The 20,463-nt window shown below is 41.0% G+C and overlaps 2 protein-coding genes across 9 annotated transcripts in view; one reads left to right on the top strand and one right to left on the bottom strand.

The window, feature by feature from the left end:
* The window catches only part of SPMIP2 (sperm microtubule inner protein 2), a 174,485-nt gene extending 162,784 nt beyond the window's left edge, over positions 1-11,701 (top strand). The window contains exon 5 of the mRNA XM_004382066.2: positions 11,200-11,701. Within this exon, the coding sequence (XP_004382123.2) occupies positions 11,200-11,247 (48 nt within the window). The 3' untranslated portion in view covers positions 11,248-11,701. The remainder of the gene's footprint in view (positions 1-11,199) is intronic.
* FNIP2 (folliculin interacting protein 2) overlaps positions 1,012-20,463 on the bottom strand; it is a 177,244-nt gene continuing 157,792 nt past the window's right edge. For 7 of the 8 annotated variants that reach the window (XM_004382050.2, XM_023736611.1, XM_023736615.1 and 4 more), the window contains 3 exons: positions 13,114-13,314; positions 9,286-9,401; positions 4,153-6,643 (listed from right to left, as the gene is read on the bottom strand). In XM_004382050.2, the coding sequence (XP_004382107.1) occupies positions 6,565-6,643; positions 9,286-9,401; positions 13,114-13,314 (396 nt within the window). In that variant the 3' untranslated portion in view covers positions 4,153-6,564. Of the gene's footprint in view, positions 1,156-4,152; positions 6,644-9,285; positions 9,402-13,113; positions 13,315-20,463 lie in introns of those variants that run through there. The other variant, XR_002824936.1, reaches the window with a different exon arrangement.

Genomic DNA, 20,463 nt, shown 5'->3' with positions numbered 1-20,463 from the left:
ACCTCATATGCATGCGAAAGCTGGACCATGAATAAGGAAGACTGAAGAAGAACTGATGCCTTTGAATTGTGGTGCTGGCGAAGAATACTGAATATACCATGGACTGCCAGAAGAATGAACAAATATGTCTAGGAAGATGTACAGCCAGAATACTCCTTAGAAACTAGGATAGTGAGACTTTGGTCATGTTATCAGGAGGGACCAGTCCCTAGAGAAGGACATCATGCTTGGTAAAGTAGATGGTCAGCAAAAAAGAGGAAGACCCTCAACGAGACAGACTGACACAGTGGCTGCAACAATGGACTTAAGCATAACAAGGACTGTGAGGATGGCTTAGGACCAGGCAGTGCGTTGTCGTTTTACATATGGTCGCCATGTGTCACAACCGACTCCACAGCACCTAACAACCACATTTTATGGGGCTGCTGTGAAGATATTGAGATGTACACAGATCATATTTAAGCCCTGAGGAATAGAGAGAAAACGAGGTCTAGGTCCAGTCTAAGGAACACCAACATTCAGAAGTTGGGGGAGGAAATACGAGAAAAGGAAACTAAAGAGGGCTTGCCTGAAAGGGAGGGGCCGCGTCTGTAAAATGCTGCTGACGCCAAGGAAGATAAGGAGACACGAAGGTGACTCAGATTTGGCAGCAAGTTGTCGGCTTGACAAGTGCATTTTCAGGGGAGGGATGGAGCAGAAACATCCATAAATCAGTAGCAATTTAGGTAAGAGGTTTAGCAAAGAATTTAAGACCACTGCTTGATTTGCCACTAATTCTTCAGGCAGGGCAAAAACTACTGGCAGAGATGGTCTAAAGCCAGATGCCACTACCGTGGATTAAGAAATCATCTCAGCCCCAACGTGGATCCCATAATTCTACCATAAAGTCAACTCTCAACTACCCTCTCCCACCACCACCACCGCCGCCACCACCATCATCTAAAACTAACCTCTGCCTCCCAAGAGGCATGAGCATAACCTTTGGAACAAGTAAAACAATCTCAGCTCTCGACCCAGACATGTACTGGCTGGGACCTTGGGCAACTTCCATCCTCCTTCTGGGCTTCGTGGCTCCTTCAGCACCCATCTCATCTAGCTGTGAGGCTTAAATGAGGTGATATATATAAAGCATCCGGTAGGACAGTCCAGCAGGCACTAGGGAACAAAAAGCAAAGTGGTATGTATTTGTATGTTTAAGTTCTTTATCAATGGCAGGATTTTAAAACCGGTTCAGGGAACGTGGAAGCCTCTTAGAATTTTTATTTAATCTGAAAAGAATTTTTAAATGTCTAATGTTACTTCTCTCTATAGTCTTTAATTCGGTATGGATTACACCTCAACATAAAGAAAACAAAAATCCTCACAACTAGACCAATAAGCAACATCATGATAAATGAAGAAAAGATTGAAGTTGTCAAGGACTTCATTTTACTTGGATCCACAATCAACATCCATGGAAGCAGCAGTTAAGAAATCAAAAGATGCATTGCATTGGGCAAATCTGCTGCAAAAGACCTCTTTAAAGTGTTGAAAAGCAAAGGTGTAACCTTGAAGACTAATGTGCACCTGGCCCAAGCCACAGTGTTTTCAATCACCTCCCAAGCATGTGAAAGTTGGACCATGAATAAGGAAGACCGAAGAAGAATTGATGCCTGTGAATTGTGGTGTTGGCGAAGAATATTGAATATACCATGGACTTCCAGAAGAGTAAACAAATCTGTCTTGGAAGAAGTACAGTCAGAATGCTCCTTAGAAGTGAGGATGGCGAGACTTCGTCTCATGTACTTTGGACACGTTACAGGAGGGATCAGTCCCTGGAGAAGGACATCATGCTTGGTAAAGTGGAGGGTCAGCGAAAAAGAGGAAGACCCTCAAGGTGACGGAGTGATACAGTGGCTGCAACAATGGGCTCGAGCATAACAGCGATTGTGAGGATGGCGCAGGACCAGGTAGTGTTTCGTTCTGTTGTACACAGGGTCGCTATGAGTCGGAACTGACTCAACGGCATCTAACAACAACAACGGTCTTTAAGATAACATAATTCTGTATGGCATTATGTTGCTACAAAAGTTGTACACAACAGCATTTCTTCCTGAGACCATATATATCAGGAGATCTCATCCCCCTTCATTAGTAAATATTTTGTAATGCCCTCTTTACAATCCTAAAATAAAATTCATAGATAACATACCTATTTATATACATAATTTATAACAAACCAATAAAATGCCTTAGATGTACTATAGAAAAGTAATTTATAAGAGTATATTTCAAAATGTAAATGCCGGGGCACAAGCAGACTGGAAAGTATAATGAAGTAGGCAGATGCGTGCATCTACATGTAGAATCTCCATGAATGGGACAGGTGCTATACTGGTCCCTCAAATACCATGAGTACTGTAGCTGTTGGTAATGTAATTTCCCAAAATTAAGTTAATTCTTGGTAAAGACCAAGTGACCAACTCTTGCTAAAATTTTGAACCTTATGAAGTAAAATCTTTCCTCAATTTAAAGGAAATTTCCATTCCTGGAAAATTCAGCATATATGAAGACCATGTAAAGAACCGTGTCCTTATGTAAAGCGTAATTAAGTTCTCAGCTCAGATAACTATTATTATAAACAGGTTTTTCACCCACATAAATGTCCAGCAGGATATTTAAAGGTCACCCAGGACGTGGGACAACTCTTTTGCAGGGCAGACTCACACACTGCAGGACACCTCATGACCAGCCCCCACCCACCAAGTTCCAGTAGCACCCGCTTGTCGTTACGCTAACCGACACTGTGCCCACATTTCCCAAACACCTCTGCTGAAAACAGACATGTATAATCCACTTGTCTCACATTAATTTTTGGAAATGAGACCTTGAAGTCTGATTGAACGTAACAAATCATATGCAGTAAGAGGAAAATGTTCAAGATAAATTCAAAAGGTTTATTGCACCAAATGCCACAGAGAAATGGATCAAAATAATACATGAACAAGTTTTAAGAAAAATTCTCCACACATTAACATTGGTATCTATTCAACTGATCTAAAATATAAAGTCCTATCAATTTGTCTTAATGGAGCTTCAGTAACAACAAATCCCAGAATTTTCTTTTTTTTTAAACGCAACTTAAATTTAAGCATATTGCAATCTCGCTTCCAAGATAATATGGTTCACCAAATTCTGACATTTTAAAATTAACATTCAGAGGGGCCTACTTGATTTAGGCAAAAATTATATTAAAATATCCCCTCCCCCAAAGCACAACAACGACAACAAAAAAACCCGATGGCTCACATTTACCAAGAAAAGCTAGACTTTTTCAATTTAATCGTGAGATTATGCATGAAAAAAATACACTCAAAAGTACGTATATTAGTGAAAAACTCCAGGTATTTAAAAGAATTTTGGGGTCACTTTATAGTCTTTATTTTTATGTACAATCAACTCTAAGTGAATAACCTAAAAAGCTACAGACTGAATTTTTATAAAATCTCAAGACCTAATTAGAAGAGACCAAACAAGAGTTTAGTATCATTTAGCAAGTGGGGATTTCCCTCCCTCCAAAAAGTTAATTTTGAAAAATATGGTTAAGTTTAAAAAGTTGGGATGTGTAAACGGCAGTTCCATGGGATGTGAAAGATTAGTTACGTTCATTAAAAAACAGCACACTTCAGAACAATGGATTGGAGCCCATACAAACAGCTATTTAACACTGATGAAAAGAAAATACTTTGGAATTACGCACAAGTGTGGAAGCGACATTTTCAATTTTCATTGTCATGTTTACACACACAATTACCTTTACATTCATATCACTCGTCAATTTATTCAAAATAAAACTGCAACATGCTAGAAGGAGGTCCATCGCAGGGCATGGACACACTTCTCCGTCATGCCTCGCTAGCTTGCTTCAAACAGCAAGACGCTACAAAAGTGACACTCAACAGGTAAGACTCAAAAGTTGAAGAAACCCTAAAGGTGGAATCCTGTCAACTGAGGTAGTTTTCTTTAGTATTATTTTTTTAAGTTTTATTTTTTTCTCATGGTGGGCATGGGAGAGGGTGGAATCCCTTTCTTGCCTCTTCAGCTAAGACAGAAGGAAGCTACTGGGTGGTATGCGATGTGCGAGGGGGTGTATCTCAACACAATTCCATGAGATTTTTTTTTTTTTTTTTTCATTTTCACTTTTGGAAAGAAGCTGAATTTAAGACAAAATTTGAATGTTATGTAAAGAGGATCATAAAAGAGCAGCAACATTCTCTGTTTCTGCAGGCAACAGATCCGAGGATTAAGCACTGACTGGAATTCTGAGCGTCACTGAGACAGCCCCCACATATAACCCACCCGCAGTTTTCCAGCAGACATTCTCCAAGAGAGAGGTGTGGAACATTAAACTAAGAAGCAAATTAAAACTGCTCAGGCTTCGGGGGGACTGGGCTAAGTCTTTCACATGTAGAGTTTATAATCAGTCACTTAAAGCTCAATTTCCCCCTAGATGGGGTAAATTTCAACACGCCACTAAGTTCACATTATAATTGAACTGACTTTGTATTGAGTTATTGTCTATGAAACCCTGAAAGGTGGTGAATGAGGAAAAGTGCCCAAAACATGTAAACAAGCAAAGGGAACCAGAAATCAGGGGAATGCTTTGAACTGGTACAGATGTAAAAGATGTACCATCAGCTATCACAATATATTCACACGGAATGAAAAACCAACAGAGTGGGCTGAGCCACAGTTGAGGTTCATTCTCTGTCTGCAAACAATGATGACATGGAATTAGAGAATTTAAAACACCAAACTCAAATGTTAGGGTAATGGAAATACAAAAATATTAAAAGAATGGAAAACCTCAATTTTATGAAAGACAAGACATAACCTGAAAATTAAAGACACAAGAGCCTTAATGCACCCACTGACATTTTCCCTCATGGAGAGAGAGAGGGAAAGGCAGCAGTTCTGACCTGTCCCTAGAAAGACTTCATCCAAGAAGAAAAGAGACACATGGGCAGAACTTGTATTTAGGATCAGGATTTTACCATACGGAAAGTGTGAAGTCACTCTACCTCCTAGGAGGGAGGTTACTTCATCTTCTTAAGTATGAAGAATAAATGGAAAGGCCTGGAATTAATTCAGCACAAACAGTGAAAGGAAGCCAGAGCCTGGTTATAATTAACCGCACTCAGATCTGCTAAGTGTTAACAGTGTTTTTACTTCACTAGATTAACTCCTCTCTTTTAATGCTTTATTTTTTTTATTCTTTTATTTTACTCTGTATGTCAGCACATAGTCTGTTCCATGGGCAGTAAACTAAGTAAGATTTCTTTTACAGTAACAGAAAAAAAATTTTTTTTAAGTGAACTATACTAATGAATAAACAATTTTTCATTTTGGCAGGTTTTGTATGATGGGTAAGTTAACTTCTAGAAAGGTGTTTTTTTACTGTAGGAATTAGAAGGCACAAAGATAATAATGTAAAAATTGAGATCATAAATGGATCACTTTTAATGTTCAAACTAATTACTTTCATTAGTCATCCTGAACTCTTGTAGGTTTCATTTCCCACTAGGACAGCTGTGCCTTTTAAAGTATAAATAGTCATTTGCATTAACTATCATAGGAAGAAAGTGGCTTCGGCTGGAAGAATTTACCAACAGAAACACTCTTACAGAAATAACTTTGGTAAATGGCCTCTCTTAAAGGCTGCTGAAAGCTCTCAAGTCCAAGATAAAACACCTGGTGTCAGACCACGCCCTCCGCTGCTAGAGACTCCACCATGGTGGGATGAAGATGCTACACTGCCTCTCGGGTTTACTGTGAAGACCCTGTACCACTAATCCACCCCTCCCCTACCTGTGGCTGTATCTGCAACAATGTAAACTCCAAGAAGAAATGAAAACAATGAGTCCCTAAAGCACTCTCTTACCAACAGGCAAACCTCTTCCAAGTTTTATGTCACACAGTAGCACCTACAGCCACCAGAGCTAAAGACGGCACACTGTGGCTTCCCTCATTTTGCCTGTTGTAAAATGCAAACTCCGACTTTGCATCTGAAGTTCTTGTTCCAGCGGTCTTCTCGGAATAGCAAAATATGCTTTCTCCAGCTTGAAGAGCTCATGCTTAAACTTGGAAACATTTTCCTACTGGAATGATGTGCACGTAGTTTATCTTGCTGCTCCAAAGTTACCAAAAATGTGAACAAGCCCATATCACTTGTCCTTATTCTGTGCAAACAGCACAGAGCAATCTGTACCAACAGCTTCCTGTTCACTGTAGTGTTTATTTTTCCTCCGACCAAAAAAGGTCACTCTCTCTGTTGATTCATGGGTAACAAAGGGCCGAAGGTGTTCATGAAAAACACAAATGCCATTAAGTCAAGTAAACCTAAAGTCTTCCAATGAAGCATCGCTTGAAAGCAAAAAAACAAAAACAAAAACAAAAACAAAAATGGTGGAATGATGGTTTCTGCTTGCTCTTCTTAAGCTGCTGATATCACACAGAGAGCTTCTTTCTTTCTCTTTCAGCTGAGAATTTGATTTTTTTTCTTCCAAGGAAGAACTGTCCTGAGCTTTATAAGAGTATTTGAGCCACATATGGAGAATGAGTACTGGCAATAGCAGTCAACAGAGGCAGGTCGTTAGACTCAATCCTGAATATTGAAGAAAGAAAAGAATAATATTATTTTAAAACAGCATGACTTTATAAAGAAATATTATTTATAGGTACCAAGGTTGCCAGATAATTGCTTCAAACTAGTGAAAAAGTATAATAGATGTAAAGATAATAAACCTATTTTTTAAATAAAATCTCTTAGTGGATGCTGCCTAAAGAGGCAAAAGGAAAGGCAGGCGTGTTGTGCACACAAGTAGACATGCGCATACATGCGGACACGTACATACGTGTGGACATGAGCATGCGTGCTGATGTGTGCATACGTGTGGGCGTGAGCATGTGTGTGGATGTGTGCATATGCGGGGACGTGAGCATACATGTGGACATGCATACGTGTGGACACACATTCATGCATGTAAATGTGTTCATCATGCAGGTATGCATACATGTGGACATGTGCATACATGTGGATTTGAGCATACATGTGGACATGCACATTCATGCGGACATGTGCATACACGTGAATGTGTTCATCATGCAGATATGCATACATGTGGAGACGTGCATGCAAGCAAATGTGTTCATGTGGACGTGCATACATGTGGACATGCATGTGGACACACAGGCATGCAGACGTGCATACACATGGATACATTCATCATGTGGATGTGCATACATGTGAACTGAGCATACATGTGGATGTGCACATACATGTGGACATATGCATACACGTGGATTGCGCACACATGGACATGCATATGTGCTGGCATGTGCACGTGTGTGGACATTTGCCATGTTCTTTCCATAGTCCGGGTCACCCACTTTAAGTCTGTAACTTCTATATCCCCTGTACAACCTCATATGTCATACTTTAGTGTCTTCTCATTATTCATCATTCCTCCAGTCAACACTCCTGAATGTGTGCTGATTTTGTACTTAGGCTGAAATCAGTCCTTGGAAAATGATGATGGAAGTGATTTCTTCAAAAACCTTGGGGATTTGCTCAACAGGGTATACAACTCAGATCTTCACTAGGCCTCTGAGCCACAGCATTCTGAGAGCTAGCAGACACTAGCAGACACTGAATCAAGAAACATCACACTGCAAACGGGCATGGCCCTGGCAGCCTGGCTTCAAGCAGAGGCTGACCCAGTATGGTCACTGGCTGAACGTTGCCAGAACAAAGTTAGGACAGCCTCAGTCTGTGGAGCAGGTCCTAATCCTTTCCCTTGAATTCCAAATCTTGAAAAAAAAAAAGGTAGCTGGCATGACTTCCTGGAGTTTTCTCTTCTTTTTCAGTAATGCGACCTTCAGTTCCAACTTCACTGTAGACAAGCAGCCCTCTAGCGCCGTGAGTGCAGCTGGACTGACTGTGGAGGAAGGGATCACAGAGGACAGACAGGCTTCCCACTCATAAGGGACTAAGAGGATTTAGGGATGGCTGCTAAGATGATCCCTCTAATCGTGTGGATGGTGGACACCCATCAGGGCCAGCGACTAGCAAACGTCATATAAACATAAGACACATCGGGAGACCTTGTTAAGCAGGACTAGGTAAAGCGTGAGACTGGTAAAGAGATATAAACAAAACTAACAAAAAACGTGGCAAAAAAGATATGTTACAAGTTAACGGCAGAGGCAAATGCCTCAGAAGGGGAAAATATTTTTAAATTGAAGTATATAAAAAAACATAAGGCAGGAAGTATGAGGCGTCAAACAGTACAGTAAGTGACATCCTGGGTATACACAAGCGTGATGAGACGGTGGAAGCTTGTTTGATTAACAGGCTTAATACAGAACTTAAAGGAAGACATTACGTATACAATATTTTCTTGTCCCAAATTGGGGGGACCATCATCATGGGTAAGAGGACAATTCCCCATACACAATGTCGTTTTGTTCTCTGTTGAAAAATTAAGCAGAAAGTAAAACAAAAGTCAGAATTCTTCTCCTAGAGAAGTTATGGCAAACAGCCTGTGGAAGATGATATACATTATCCGTAACTCAGAACAAGTTTCCTCCTCAGGTGGACCTGTAACGGAAGGGAGGAAAGCACAGCCATCCCACAGAGGCCTGGGCCCTGACCGTGCAGAAGGCCGCCGGCCCTCGCGGCCTGCTGGGATAGACTGCGAACACAAGCACCGCTCAGGCCCGACAGCCTGGGACTGTCGCAGCTCACTGAGACTGCTGAAAAAGGGCAGGCAGAGTGGGGTCACACTGTTTCCTTTCTAGCATAAAAACGGGAGTCCCTGAGTGGTGCCAACAGTTATGTGCTTGGCTACTGATCAAAAGGTTGGAGGTCTGAGTCCACTCAGAGGTGCCTTGTAAGAAAGGTCTGCTGATCTACTTCTGGAAAATCAGCCATTGCAAACCCTGTGTTCTGCTCTGGTACACATGGGGCTGCCCTGTGTTGGCGTCAACTTGATGGCAACTGGTTTTTAGCGTGGAAACAAGCCAGGGAGAAGAGGAACATCCAGTTTACCACCAGTATGCAGTTCGGTGACACAGCGGTAACAGATTCACAGGAGCGGCAGAGGCATACATGGAACAGACAGCCAAACCCTTCAATGGGTTACTAGGCCCTGTAGGCTGAGGGGGGCACTGGCTCCACGGGTCAGCGGGACAGTACTAGGGACATCCCCACTCACGAGGAGGATGGCAGCACTTCACAGAACTCACCCCAGTACAACACCTAATTCTTTCACATGGACTCGTGTGTGTCCCCGAAGATATTCGGACAGCATTTTACTTTTAAAGTACATCTCCTGTAGTCTGTCTTCCAGATGCATGACGCACTGTGAAGGACAGAACATCGACAGTGAGGGCTGGAGATCACATCTCTGCCGATCCTTCAAGAGCTACAATTCGCTTCATTCATTTCTAACACACAGCTATAATCTCATCCCTTTCAGACACACTTAAAAAGTTAGAAGTCATCTCAAACCCTAACACCAGCAGGTATAAAATTACGTTTTTGTAAAACAGTAAAATTTATCTTTTCTAATTACTATTAAGATTTTCATATGTATCTTTCTGGCCTTTATAAAAAAATCATTTATTTGTTACTTAGTTGAGATTACTCTGTAAGAACAATTATTTCCTGCTTTTAAAAAAACTTTATAATAATCTTCAATTTTTATTAAAAATTCTCTATTGGTATAATTTTTATGGCTAAATAATTTTTGAGAATATGAAAATACCATCATTTACTCAACCATAGAGCAATCTGCGTTTTCGTTATTAGAACTCATTTTGTAGAAAACACCTCTGTACTGTTTTTTCCTATCTCTCAGATGATTTGGTTGCCAGGCAGTCCCAGAAGTGGAATGCCTGGAACAAGGTTATTTTGAACTTTTTTTTATTTTTTATTTCAAGGGTGCATTTTAACTAGGTCTTTAATAACAATAAAGAAAAGGCAATTATTTTTAGGACATCTCTACCCTTGGAATTATGTCCAACTTCATTTTTTAGAGAATAGCAACCATCTGTGTCTTTCACCAGACGCAAATGGTTTTGCATTTGGCAGGCAGAGGTATCAAAGCATCTTCAGTAAGACACCTGATGGCTTTGGCAAGGATAATTCCATCATACACAATATTCTTCTAGACCACTGCGCCTGTTATTTTCAAGGTAAAAAGATTAACAGATGCATTTGAAAATGTTGATCTTGACCATCTGGGCTGATCAGTGACACGGAAAAAGTATCCGTTAGAGATGTGATCTTTTCAGTTTCTCACTGGCTTAAAATCTTAAATGCATTGTGTTGGGTGGATGAAACACAACTGGTAAGTGACTAAGAGCAATAATCAAAGCAAGGAAGTTTTCACGACAATATTCCCCCAAGTAAACAGTGAAGGGGTAAAAGGATCTCATGTTAAGTTTCAGCTATTTATGCCATGAAATAAAGTTTTTAATAAGAGTGCTATACAATATTAAAAAGAACATTCACATTACATTGAATCTTTCGTGTTTTAAAATAGTTCATTTTCACAGTCCCCAAGAAAACTCTGTGTTGCAAGGTGGCAACACAGAGAACACTACAGAGAATACTGGCCAAGAGGGAATGTACACCGAACTTGAAATCAAACAATCTGGACGATTTTTTAAAAAACCTTCTCTGATTATCAAATAAACCTGTGTTTGCCGCCCGCCCTCCCCCACCCCGCCCCCCCTTTCTGGGATTTTATTCCCGAGATGGATTTCTTCAATTTTTAACTGTTGAAATTTTAAAGTTGTTTTTACAGTTTGATTTTTTCATCAAAATTAGCTACTTTCTGCTTTTGTACTGAAGGCCCTAGCAGCGATTAAATCCTATGTTTCATTCAGGTGATTTTTAAGGAGAATTTCAAACTGCAGATAAAATTTTCTTTGCTCTTGGTTTTGTCAGGGTAAGTAAGTCATTCACACTCTTAAATGGTTAAACATACTTCTGTCCACATGAAGTAAAAAGAATTAGCTATTGTAATTTATTGCTCGGACAACTGAAATGTCAAATGTAATAAGAGCTATGTACTTATAGAATAAAATAAAAAGTTTGGTATATACATAACAGTAAAACACTATGAAGCTTAACATATTTTTCTTCCTTTGCAGAAAAGGAGACTTCAGCCTGTAAAAAAGGATAATTCAACCTGCTTCTAGAAAAGAAACTGCCTACATATGTAGAACAAAAATAAGGTCGTAATAACCCATAAACTCTTCTCGTATTACCCCGTGACAGATGTCCTACAACTGTCTGCTTCAGTTTAAAGCCCAAGTAAAGGCTTCAGTGAAAAGGTGTTGTCAGTCTTTGCATAACATTAGAATTGTTTCATGCAACTATTATTAACAGTCATACTAACAGGAGCTGTTTCCTGAGTGCTTATAATGTCTAATACAAAGCCAAGTGCTTTCTGTGAATTATCCAATTTTCACAGCCCTATGAAATAGGTTCTATTATTTCACCAGCTTTGCAGACAGATTTCAGACGTGGAGAGGTCACACAGTTAGTGAGGATCAGAACTCGGATCTGACTCCAGGCCATCACACTCCAGAGCCCAGGTATTAGCCACTAAGATACACTGGCTTTTCAAGTACCTTATATGGGAATAAGGAGCCCTAGAGGTGCAGTGGTTAAAGTCGTTGGCTGCTAACCAAAAGGTCAGCAGTTCAAACCCACCAGTGGCTCCATGGGAGACAGATTTGGCAGTCTGCTTCCATAAAGATTTACAGCCTTGGAAACCCTATGGGGTTGCTATGAGTCAGAATTGATTCGACGGCAGTGGCTTTGTTTTTTTGGTTCTTTAATATGGGAATAGTGTTTTGACAATCTAAAAAGCAACATCTTACTCCTTATATTCAGAAATTCTCACAATGTGCTTGTGTAGAAAGCACTACCTTCCTTTTACAAGTAAGAACGCTGAGGTCCAGAGACACTCAGGCTTGTCACCGTCACTGATCGGTGGCAAAGCCAGTGTTCTTCCTCTATGCCACGCCGCCACTACGGAGCTGACGGTCAGACAGTATCCCACAGCTCCTTCTGTGAGTTCACACAAGTACTGAGCATTTCTGAGGAATGTGGTGTGACTGCAGATTTGGTCGTAAGTACCCTGGAAAATCACCACTCTATTAGCAATTAGTGTAGGTGATGAATATTCAGTTTCCTACTCTGTTGTTAAACAGCTCTGGACCATTTGTGGAGGCCGGAAGGGGGATACGGATGCTTTTGTTTGGAGTGGTACTGCAGAGAGCAACACTGTGTAGAAGGAAGGAAAAAGGAGAGAAATAGTGTCTTTCATCTAAGCATTTATCCCCGAGGTCAGCTCATCGAAGCTGTTCCTAGCTACACCCACTTAAGCCTCTCTTACACTTTTGAAATCTTTCTCTGTTCCTCTATAAATAAAGAGCATTTTCTCTTTGAATCTCTTTGTACACATGCACACATATTGAGAAGGATTTGGTTTGTACACTAATTCCAGTAACTGGGGGAGGTCTGCTGATAATTTTCTAGGAGTTGATAGGCTTGGTTTGTTGACTGTATTTAACATAACATTATGAAAGTCATATAAAAATCCCATTTGAAAAGGAAACAAATGATACTACCTTACAAGGATATGGTCCTCCAAAATTTCAAAAGTGTTTATACAAACAATATTCCATTTTATCCTTAACAACTCTATGAGGAAGGTTCTGGAGCAAAAGAAACTACAGTTCCTTCAGCAAGTAGCCTTCTCAAATGCAAGAGTTTTCCCTTCTTCTTAGGTCCCTCCCCCCACATCCTGCTGACGGCCAGACACCTTGTTCAAAAAGACTGCAGGGTCACCGTATGTTATTTGTTTCATGGAAGGGAGAGTGTTACTGAAATTGATCCTGTCTGCTGGTTTTATACTGCATTTTCTATTTTTACTGATGCTAACCTCCAATTATGCTAAAAATAATACATTTGAATTTGTGCTTTTATAATCAAAATGCTTTCAGAGGTGTTTTTTTAAACTATACCTCTTTGGGGGTATGAGAACAAACACTTACAAAATCAGCAGGGAAGTGAAGCTTGTAAAGCTGCAAAATTGCCTGAAGTAAGCTGGACACCTGACTTGATACCAAGACATCTTGGCCCAGTTTCACGCCGTCCGCCACCTTCCTCTGGCTGGTCACTACCTGCACACTCCACTTCTCTGTGTCTGCGACAATGCACACGGCTTCAGCTATCGGCTCATCAAGCACTGGGTGCTGAAAGAGGAATCACACCATGGGTCAACATCGCAACACCTCCAAGTGACACTCAAAACATCCGGGCTGTTCTGTTTAGCATTAGACTAATGGTTCAGAAACTGATGACAGGCACTCCAGGAGTTTCACACTCTACAGGGGCTCAAACAGGAGTGTCTAAAGCACCATTTAATTGTTATTTTGTCATATACCCAGGAGGTACTCCATAAATGTGGTGAAATGTTCACATATAAGTGAAAAGACCCTACCCTCCCTACTTTCCAGGATACTAACATTCGTTTCCTTTTGAAAGATGGTACTCTCCTTTTAAAATGCAGAAAATTAGAATAATGTATACAGTTCTCTCGCCATTTCTCAAATAACAAGGTTAGGCAAGGCAACTTACAGTCCCTTAAAGTTATAACTTTAATCACTGAACAATATTTACTGAGTAAGCATGTGCTACATTGTATACATCAACTCTAACAGCCAACTAAAATCAGACTAGGGGTTACTTTATCTAGAGAAGTCCTAAAGGTCAAAGGGTGCCTACTGGTGAATATACAGAAAACACAAAATTCTTGGCAATTAGGCAGTCATGGTTAACAACAGTAAATATGCCCTAGGGTAAACACTGAAGCAGTCAAGGAAAAGGGCTTTAAAAAAAATTGAGAGGCAGAGCCAACATGGTGCCATAGACAGATGTACCATGCCGTCCCGCTGCAGCAAAGACTCAAAAAACTAAGTAAAACAGATACAAACGTCAATCCTGGAACCCTAAGCATCAAATGAAGGGATAAAGAACTAGATCAAGCACTGAATGGAAGAAGAAACTGACCGAGAACAGAGAACGAGGAGAGAGCTAAGAGTTGAGGTCCCCTGCCAGCTAACGTGGCACAGCGTCGCCATCTTGGAGCACAGCCAGCAATGATCCCAGACAGGGAGACAGGGAGGCAACTTCACAGAGCTCCCGATAGGAAACAGAGCACCCGGTAACCAGAGAAACACACATTCCCACCTTTCACCCTTCTGGTGTATAGAAGCAAGGCCCCCCACCCCCAACCTTGCAGGCTCCGCCACTGAGAACCACAAGACCCTGCCCTGTTCTATCCCACCCGCTCTTGCCACGCAGGTGTTTTTTTCTCTTTCTCTCTCCCACCTAGCTCCATATGCCTCCTCCTCTCCTTCCCGCCGGCTCCTGCTGCACCACAGCAGCTAGAGAGCCACAGGCCTGCCACTGCCCTGGGTTTGCCCCAGCCCCACCCACCAGCTCCCACTGTGCCGCCTTTTTTTTTTGCTTTTTTTTCTTTCTCTTCTTTCTCCCTCCCATCTACCCTGTACATTACCTCCTCTCCCTTCCCACTGGCCCTTGAGTCTACCCCACCCTACTTGCCAGCACCCACTGTACTGCCATTCTAAAATTTTTTCTTTCTTCCTTTTCTTTCTCCCTCCAACCTAGCCCTGTATGCCTTCCCCTCTTTCCTGCCAGCCCCTGCCATGGCTACAGACCCACTAGCCCGTCGTCACCCTGGGTCCACTCCACCTCCACCCACCGCCTCCTGCCACGCCTCCATTTTTTTCCCCTTTTCTTTTGCCCTCCCTCCTAGCCTGGTATATAACCTCCCCTCCCTTCCTACTGGCCCCCAGGTCCTGCCCGCCCGCACTCGTTGGCCCCCAATGCACCATCATTTACTTTTTTTCTTTTTCTTTCTCCCTCCCACCTATCCCTATACGCCACCTCCTGCCCTTCCCGCTGGTTCCCAGGTCTGCCCTGCCCACACACGCTGGTCCCTGCCATGTCACCACAGCTACGGTGTCCTCGGCATTGCACCTGGTCTGAACCACCCCTGCCCTCCCACCGTTTATCCAGCTGCTGAATGGTAGGAAGCAAGCCCATACCACTCCCCCATCCAAAACCTCCGCCTATCTGGTGAGAGGCTGTGAACATTCCCACACCACTGGACCAACATCAGGAGACAGCGCCGCCCAGTATGCCCTCAAACACCTCGACAAAAAAGTATACAGCGAAGTGGGCTCGTCTTGCTGCTGGCAGTGGCGAGACATATCGTGCCCAAACGAGCAAGCAGCAAAGCACACCTGGACTGCCCACACTGACTTATCAAAACAAAACAAAACACAGGATGACACAAACAATCAATAATGAAAATAATGCCTTAATGTCTCAGACAGCAGATAATATCAAAACATAAAAAAAGTAGGACAAGATGACTCCAGCAAGTGAACAAAATAAAGAATAAAAAATGTGCGCATGACAGGAGTTCAAGAACAGGGGGAGAAAATGGAAAACACAGAGAAGATTGTTGAAGATTTGCTGGCAGAAAACTTCCCAAATGTCAAGAAAGATGAAAAGCTGACCATCCAAGAAGCTCAAATGAACCCCACAGATGATAGACCCCAAAACAAAGTCACCGAGACATATTATAATCACACTTGCCAAAACCAAAGACAAAGAAAGAATCTAGAGAATAGCTCGAGAAAAATGAAAAGTCACATACAAAGGGGAAACAATAAGACTAAGTTCTATTACCTGGCAGAAACTATGAAGGCAAGAAGGCAATAGGATGACATACATAAAACCCTGAAAGAAAAAAAACTGCCAACCAAGAATAATATATCCTGCAAAACTCTTTCTCAAATGCAGTGGTGAAATTAGGACATTTCCAGATAAACAGAAATTAAGGGAATTCATAAAAACTAAACCAAACTTACAAGAACTATTAAAGGGAGTCCTTTGGTTAGAGAACCTACAACATCAGACAACAATCTGAATCTAGGACACAGGACAGCATCAGCCATATACCAACCCAGGTAAAGAACTCTCAGTAATAAAACAAAGCTAAAAGACTTAAAACAGGGAAACAGAGATGTCAATCTGTAAATGGCAGCAACGTCAAAACCAAAAAGGGAATAAACAGACTAGGTACACAGCTTTCAAATGGAGAGAAGTCAAGGTGATATTAAGTAATAAAAGACTGGTTCAAACTTAGGAAGATAAGGGTAAATTTCAAGGTAAACACAAAGTTAACAAATCTAGTCATCAAAATAAGAAAGGATAAAAACATAAAGACTCACTAAACACAAAATCTATAAAAATGAAAGAAAAGAAAATCCACAAACAAAAGGAACTCAGCCAAGGAAGGTAAAAGGAACAGAGAAAATGTCAGCACCCAAAAACGAAGCACAACAATATGACAGCAGTAAACTCATACCTATCGATAATCATACTGAACGTAAATGGCTTAAATGCACCCATAAAGAGACAGTGGCAGAATGAATAAAAAAATAAGACCCATCAATATGCTGCCTAGAAGAGACACACCTCACAAAGACAAAAATATTAAAAATCAAAGCATGGAAAAAACGTAACAAGCAAACAGTAACCAAAAAAGAGCAGGAGTCGCAATATTAATCTCAGACAAAATGGACTTTAAGGCGAAATTAACCATAAATGACAAGGAAGGACATTATATAATGATTAAAGGGACAATCTGCCAAGAAGATATTACCTTAATAAATATCTATGTACCCAACAGGGCTCCAAAATACATAAAGCAAACTCTAACAGCACTGAAAAGAGAAACAGTTTAATAATAGTATGAGACGTTAACACATCACTCTCGGTAATGGACAGAACATCTAGAAAGAAAAACATACAGAAGATCAAAAGGCCACAATCAACCAACTTGACCTCACAGATGTATACAGAACACTCCAGCCAACAGCAGCAAAGCATACAGTCTTTTCTAACACACATGGAACAAGCTCCAGGATAGACCATATTTTAGGCCACAAAGCAACCCTCAATAAAACCAAAAACACTGAGAGAATACAAAGCATTCTCTCTGATCACAATGCCATAAAAGTAGAAACCAATAATAGGAAGAACCAAAAAAACCCCTCAAATACATGGAAACTGAATAACACCTTGCTTAAAAAAAACTGGGTAATAGAAGAAATCAAAGAGGGAATCAAAAAATTCTTGGAATCAAATGAGAATGACAACACATCATACCAAAACCTTTGGGACACAGCAAAGGCAGTGCTCAGAGGTTAATTTATAGCAATAAACACACGCATGAAAAAAGAAGAACAGGCCAAAATAAAAAATGTTAGCCCTACAAATCAAACAAATAGAAAGGGAACAGCAAAAGAAGTTAACAGGCACCAGAAGAAAGGAAGTTAATACAGATGAGACCATTAGAACTGAAATAGAGAACTGAAAAATGATAACTGAAATAGAGAACAGAAAAGCAATAGAAAGAGTCAACAAAACCAAAAGTTGGTTCTTTGAAATGATCAACAAAATTGACAAACCACTGGAAAAACTGACAAAAGAAAAAAGGAGAAGAAGCAAATAATCCAAATAAGAAATGAGATGGGGGACATTACAAAAGACCAAACTGAAATGAAAAGGATCATAACAGAATACTATGAAAAACTGTGCTCTAACAAATTTGAGAACATAGTGGAAATAGACGAATTTCTAGAAACACACTACCTATCTAAACTAACACAACCTAAGATAGAAAATCTGAACAGACCTATAACAAGAGACCGAAAAGATAATTAAAAAAAAAAAAAAAAAAAAAACTCCCAACAAAAAAAGCCCTGGCCTGGATGGCTTCACTGAAGAATTCTATCACACGTTAAGAGAAGAGCTCAAATGAGAACTACTCAAACCATTTCAGAGCACAGAAAAGGAAGCAATACTCCCAAATTCATTCTGTGAAGCCAGCATAACCCTGATACCAAAGCCAGGCAAAGACAACACAAAAAAAGAAAATTACAGACCGATATCGCTCATGAATATAGACACGAAAATTCTCAACAAAATTCTAGCCAACAGAATTCAACATTATATCAAAAAAATAATCCACTGCGACCAAGTGGGATTCATATCAGGTATGCAAGGATGGTTCAACATTAGAAAATCAACATAATCCACTACATAAATAGAAAAGAGAATCACATGATCATCTCAATCGATGAAGAAAAGGCGTCTGACGAAGTCCAACACCCACTCCTGATAAAAACTCTCAATAAAGTAGGAACAGAAGGGAAATTCCTCAGCATAATAAAGGGCACCTATACAAAACCAACAGCCAACATCATTCTCAAAGGAGAGGCTGACAGCATTCCTCCTGAGAATGGGAACAAGACAAGGATGTCCTTTGTCACCACTCCTACTTAACATTGTGCTGGAAGTCCTAGCCAGAGCAATAAGGCAAGAGAAGAAAATAAAAGGCATCCAAAGAAAATCCAAGAAAAGTTTTACACACAGAAAAAACAAAAAAATCTTTGATGCTTACAAGGGAGGGAAGGAAAGGGGAGGGAAAATCACTAAATAGACAGTAGACAAATGTTAACTTTGGTGAAGTGAAAGACAAGACACAATATAGGGGACGTCAGTACAATCTGACCAAGGCAAAGTCATAGAAGCTTCCCAGACACATCCAAACACCTTGAGGGACTGAGGTGCTGGGGCTGAGGATCATGGTTTTGGGGGACATCTAGGTCAACTAGCATAATATAGTTCATCTTACTTGGGCGAATAGCATCTGGGGTCTTAAAAGTTTTCAAGTGGCCATCTAAAATACAGATATTGGTCCCATCCCCTCCGGAGCAAAGAAGAATGAAGAAAACCAAAGACACGAGGAAAATATTAGTCCAAAGGACTAATGGACCACATGAACCGCTGCCTCCAACAGCCTGAGCCCAGAAGAACTGGGTGGTGCCAAGCTACCACAACCGACCGCTCTGACAGGAATTACAACAGAGGGTCCTGGACAGAGCGGTAGGAAAACGCAGAACAAAATTCAAATTCACAGAAAAAGACCAAGCTTACTGGTCTGACAGAGACTGGAGGAACCCCCAAGACTGTGGCCCCCAGACGCCCTGCTAACTCAGAACTGAAGTCACTCCCAAAGTCCACCTTTCAGACAAAGATTAGATAGGCCTATAAAACAGACAGTAACATACATGAGGAACACGTTTCTTAGTTCAGCCAAGTATACGAGATCAAATGGGCAATGCTTGCCCAAAAGCAAAGATGAGAAACCAGGAAGGGACAGCAAAACTGTACAAATGGACACGGGGATCCTGGGGTGGAAAAGGAAAGGGGGAGAGTGCTGAAACATTGTGGGGACTGCAACCAATGTCACAAAACAATTTGTGTATAAATTTTTGAATGAGAAATTAATTTGCACTGTAAACTTTCACCTAAAGCACAATAAAATTAAAAAAAACAAAAACTGAATTTCTCGAAACTGATCAAAGCGTAACTGCTTCACCAGCAGCACCTTCTGACATACAGTTAGTATCCCATGAGTGTACAAAGCCACACTACAACAGGACTGCCCTTCTAAGCACCAAATTAAAAATAGCGACAGGGAAAGGGAGACCTCACAGCCAATGTATATGCACAAACGCTTCTAGCCCTCGTTTACCAAAGAAGCACTAGTGCTGGCCGCCTTCTGTCTTAAACCCCATTCACCATCCTGTACGGAGCATTTGTTGGTTTTGGCTGCTTAGCATAACTCCCCACAAATAACTCTGCCCTAATTTCCCTTTGGAGAATGACCTTTCCACAAGGGGATAAAGCCTGATGGGGCTGTAATTAGAGTCCCACATTCCCTCTAGCAAGACGTGGTCACATGATCCAGCTACGCCAATCAGCTGCTCCTTCCCTAGGACTTCCCTGTGAGCAAAGGGAGAGGGGGCTGAAGATGGTTGGTGTCACCATATTCCTGACTGGACAGCAACTATTACAAACGTCTTCGGATAGTTCTTGTTCCTGGATCTCTAGAGTTTCCTTGGTTTCTGCCTTCTTCCAAGCCTAGTTCTCTGGTCTTCTCATCAATTCTATTAACTCCTAATATCCTTCTAATAAACTTCCTTCTGCTTAAGTTAACAAGAGTTGGTTTCTGCTGCTGGCAACAAAGAACCCAAATACACAACCTTGCCATCAGGACAGTGATTACCTGCGATTTCCAAGACTTAAGTAGAGGGAAGGTTGCTGTCGTACTGTAATTTCAGTAGAAGGTTTCGCTCCCTAGTCTTGCAACAGTTTCTGGACTTTGTTATTAGAAGGAGAGCCTACCCAGCTTTGTCTTCCTTCTTAGAAATGGGGAAGAACTGACTGATGGGCTG

Source organism: Trichechus manatus, unplaced genomic scaffold (genome assembly GCF_000243295.1).
Source record: "Trichechus manatus latirostris isolate Lorelei unplaced genomic scaffold, TriManLat1.0 scaffold00089, whole genome shotgun sequence".
NCBI classification, from domain to species: domain Eukaryota; kingdom Metazoa; phylum Chordata; class Mammalia; order Sirenia; family Trichechidae; genus Trichechus; species Trichechus manatus.
Note: the sequence above shows the minus strand (reverse complement) of the source record. Positions and strands in the feature narration are given on the sequence as shown.